Source organism: Loa loa (genome assembly GCF_000183805.2).
Source record: "Loa loa unplaced genomic scaffold supercont3.336, whole genome shotgun sequence".
Taxonomy (NCBI): domain Eukaryota; kingdom Metazoa; phylum Nematoda; class Chromadorea; order Rhabditida; family Onchocercidae; genus Loa; species Loa loa.
In genome coordinates this window covers 7,245-8,718 of record NW_018108516.1, presented here as the reverse complement: position 1 = coordinate 8,718, position 1,474 = coordinate 7,245, and the positions used below count along the sequence as shown (strand labels likewise).

General features: G+C 23.0%; 1 protein-coding gene across 1 annotated transcript in view; it reads right to left on the bottom strand.

Moving 5' to 3' along the window:
- The window catches only part of LOAG_18500 (hypothetical protein), a gene marked incomplete at both ends in the record, with an annotated part of 2,723 nt that extends 1,974 nt beyond the window's left edge, over positions 1-749 (bottom strand). The window contains 2 exons of the mRNA XM_020451160.1: positions 316-477; positions 675-749. Coding sequence (XP_020305078.1) covers positions 316-477; positions 675-749 — 237 coding nt within the window. The remainder of the gene's footprint in view (positions 1-315; positions 478-674) is intronic.
- Positions 750-1,474: the final 725 nt, after the last annotated feature.

Sequence of the window (1,474 nt, the reverse complement as noted above, 5' to 3'; positions counted from 1 at the left end):
TAATTGACTAAAATTAAAGTTAATATGATTAAGCTTTGAAATAAATGCTGAAAGTAAAGTGTGATTGGAAAAAAAGCAAAAGTTTAATTAAAATATGTAATATAATCAATTAAAATTAAAGTTAATATAATTAAAATTAATATAATAATTAAAATTAATGTAATTAACTGAAAGTTAATTAAAGCATGTAATATAATTGACTAAAATTAAAATTAATATAGTTAAAATTAATATAATTAATTAAAAGTTAATTAAAGTATGTAATACAATCAGTAAAATGGAATAAAATGAAAAAAAAAGAAAAAAAAAACAAACACCCATCATTAGACCACCATCGCATCCAAAATTTGAATAAGTTTCATCACTACAATCGACAATATTCTGCTCCGAAAGTTCTATCAATTTACCTGTCCGTAGAAAATGTTGTCCTTCTAATGCGCCAACCGCACTAAATGCCCAACAACTTCCACAATTACCCTTTAAAGAAATAAAAAAAAAATGCAACATTTTTATTTTTCCAATCTTTTTATTATTTTTTCTTTTTTTTTTTTAGCTTTGAAAATTAAAAAGAAAAAAAAAATTTCTCTAAAAATTATTTTTTTTCTTTCTAAATTTTAATTCTTTTGTTTATTTTATTTTGTTTTTTTTTTTGAACTAAAAAAATTTCACAATACCTGATCTTTTACTTTAGTTACAGCACCTGCTGTACGCCAATCAATCTTTTCCGGTAATGGACCATTAATTTTCATATGAACAGCATTTTTGAAATCATTTTGTTTTATCTTTTCTGATTGAAAGCCATAAAGTTTGCTTAATTCTTCGGGAAGCTTAAAATTTCTTAAATTTTCAAAATACAATTTTTAAAAATAAATAAAAAAGAAAAGTATTACATAATACCAAATAAACGTGATAATTCAACGTGATAGCTCAACGTGATCTCTCAAATAAACGTGATAGCTCAACGTGATGCCTCAAATAAACGTGATAGCTCAACATGATGCCTCAAATAAACATGATAATTCAACGTGATCCCTCAAATAAACGTGATAATTCAACGTTATCTCTCAAATAAACGTGATATTTCATGATAAAGATAAATATATAAAGAATCATTAAGTGAATATGCATGTGGTGATGTATTGATTTGTATGTATCAAATATTAGATTGTGATTAAAATTTGATAATCATTTAAATACATCCATGTTATGTGCTTGTTTAACAATGAACTTAAAAAGTTTCTATACTAATGTGAGCTAACAAAAAGGTCAATCCATGCAATGTCATCGTTGAATCCTCGTAGAGAAGGTGAGAAAATTAAATTTTCCAAAAGGGCTAAATGAAAATATTGAAATGATTTTTGTGGCAATATCATATCCGTACATATATATATATATATATATATATATATATATATATATATATATATATATATATATATATATATATATATATATATATATATATATATATATA